At 50.1% G+C, this 2,311-nt stretch overlaps 1 protein-coding gene across 1 annotated transcript; it reads right to left on the reverse strand.

The window, feature by feature from the left end:
* Window positions 1-720: 720 nt before the first annotated feature.
* F5B22DRAFT_638710 (uncharacterized protein) lies at window positions 721-1,521 on the reverse strand (the record flags this gene model as incomplete). Its single annotated transcript, XM_047977620.1, has 1 exon — window positions 721-1,521. The coding sequence occupies one exon, from the start codon at window positions 1,519-1,521 to the stop codon at window positions 721-723; it is 801 nt and encodes a 266-aa protein (XP_047827466.1).
* Between the last annotated feature and the right edge of the window lie 790 nt (window positions 1,522-2,311).

Below are 2,311 nucleotides of genomic sequence, written 5' to 3' on the forward strand. Positions count from 1 at the left end.
CATAACCTTAATACGATCAAGTCGTGTATACTCGTCATTTCATCGCTCTAGTTTTTTTCATAAACTACATACATATCTCATTCGCCCATGTCTGGTATATGATGAGAACAGAATTGTATGCAATTCAATGCACACTGCAGCTAAGAGTGCTACCCTATGTTATAGGAGCTGTAAATGACCCTGCGCCTATCTTCTTTTTCCCATAGGCGCGTTTGTACATAATCGGTGAATTCCATGCCAATGCATATGTACCCTCTGCTGAGCCCCGTCAATATGTGCCAAGAAACGAAGTGAAATAAGAGGACCCGGTTTGCGGCATCTTTAGCCGCTTCAAGTCAAAGCAATGCTTCCTTTGATTGCTCAAGCGGCCTGCTCGGCCATCTTATTATAATGATGCCAAAAAAAAACAAAAAAAAAACAATGGTGTTGCGCCTTCGTATGCTTGCGAACCCCTGGTATCGTATGCGAGCCACGGAAATGGAAGAAGTAAACCGTGAAAAGTATATAAAATAAAAGAAGTGCCGCCAAACGCCGTGCCAGGAAACCCGCCGGACCCGCCCTTGCACAAACCTAGACGAGGATGTAACCTGAGCCTAGCGACCTCAAAGCAGCAACCCGTTTGATTTTTTTCCCCCATGCTTCTCTTCCTTGTAGATCCGATGAACACGCCATGACTTTGATGGCCAGAACCATCAGAAAACGCGTCAAGCCATGTCAAAGTTAAGCGCCTTCCTGGCAGGCTATGGCTGCTAAGGCATCCAAGCCGCTGCTTGTCCGGGCAGCGCCTGGGCGGCTCAATAGGGGTGAGTTCAAGCTTCGCATATCCCAGACCCCACCGGGAGAGGGCAAGGGCATGTAATCTGCACCGTATTGCTCGACATCCCACATCTGAATGTCACGAGAAGCCCGGCTGCTCTGGGTCGAAGATGATGACTTGGAAGACACGGATGCACGCTTTGACGAAGACATGGAAGAACTCTTCGATTTGGAGCTGGATGCTCTCGACTTGTCCTTGAAGTGGGTCTCCAGATGCTGCTTCATATTGTCTGCCCTCGTGAACTTCTTGTGGCAGCCCGGGAATGTGCACTGGACAGCCTTCTCAGCTGTGTGAATCTTGGAGTGGCGCGAGGCATGACCTGATGTCGTGAATGTCTTCTCGCAGCCATGGGTTTCACGATACCGACAAGGGTAGCGCTTCCCTGGCTTTTCCTGAGAGGTGTTTGAACTGTCATCCTCATACGAACCAGCACGGTGGGCAGTAACATAGGTAGGGTGTTTCAAAGACGGCTGCTTGTCTTCAAGATAATCGTCGTAGTATGGCCGCGCCGAATAGTCATAGACATTCGGTGTTAATGGGGAGAAAGCGTCGTAGCTAGCATTAGAGTCGTATGAGTCTGAACGCATGAGTTCTGGTGTGTGGGCCGGCGGTGACTGAGTGGGTGATGGATAGGAGGGGTGGCTGGCATAGATGTCATCGTTTAGTAACGATACCTGGCGGCCTGTAGCGTCGCGGGCTTGCATTGTGACTAGTCACTGTGAGAAAGATCTGGATCTGATTCTGGATCTGGAGAATTGCACGGCAGGCTACGGAACGGAGCACCGACAAAGCACACTGAAACAGCACCGGCAGAGGCGAATGTGCTTAAAGAGATGAGATTTTTGAGATTTTCAGCGTTGAAACGCTTCGTCACCAATGGAAATTGCCAGTACGAGTCACCAACAGGCGGAGTGGGCCGAAGGGGTTTGTGGCAAAGAAGGCGAAGGGTCTGGACTCGGCAAGCGCAAAGTCTAGTGGGAAAACGTATCGGCACAAGTGAGTATATATATGTATGTCGCAATAGTAACGTATGACACCAAGATCCGAAGAAAACGTCGTCAAAGAGGCGCAAGTATCACGATAGCGCGATAACACACACAAGTCAAATTCAAATGTTCTTGTTGGTGGTGATGTAGTAGACGTTGATGCCGAATGCTGGCTGGTTGGCTGGCTGGCTGGCTGACTTGATTTATTGAGCCCAATACCACGAGTTTCAATAATTCAACGGGTTAGTTAGCGGCACGACGATGGACAGCAAATTGTGCTAGTGGACGGGACCAAGAGCCGCGTGAGTTGTGAAAGGATTGGGCCGAACGGGCGATGAGACGAGATGAGATGCTCAGGCAGCGGCGTGGCGGGTGATTGATTGAGGAGTGACGAGGAGTTGATTGCCAATGTGGTCTGGCAGAGGGAGGAGGGGAAGGAGTTGGGATGTGTGATGGTTGAAGATGGAGGATTGATATGTAGAACAGGGAGCAGTCAGAGGAACGGAGA

The sequence above is a fragment of the Xylaria bambusicola genome (assembly GCF_022495145.1).
Source record: "Xylaria bambusicola strain CBS 139988 unplaced genomic scaffold F5B22scaffold_48, whole genome shotgun sequence".
Taxonomy (NCBI): Eukaryota; Fungi; Ascomycota; class Sordariomycetes; order Xylariales; family Xylariaceae; genus Xylaria; species Xylaria bambusicola.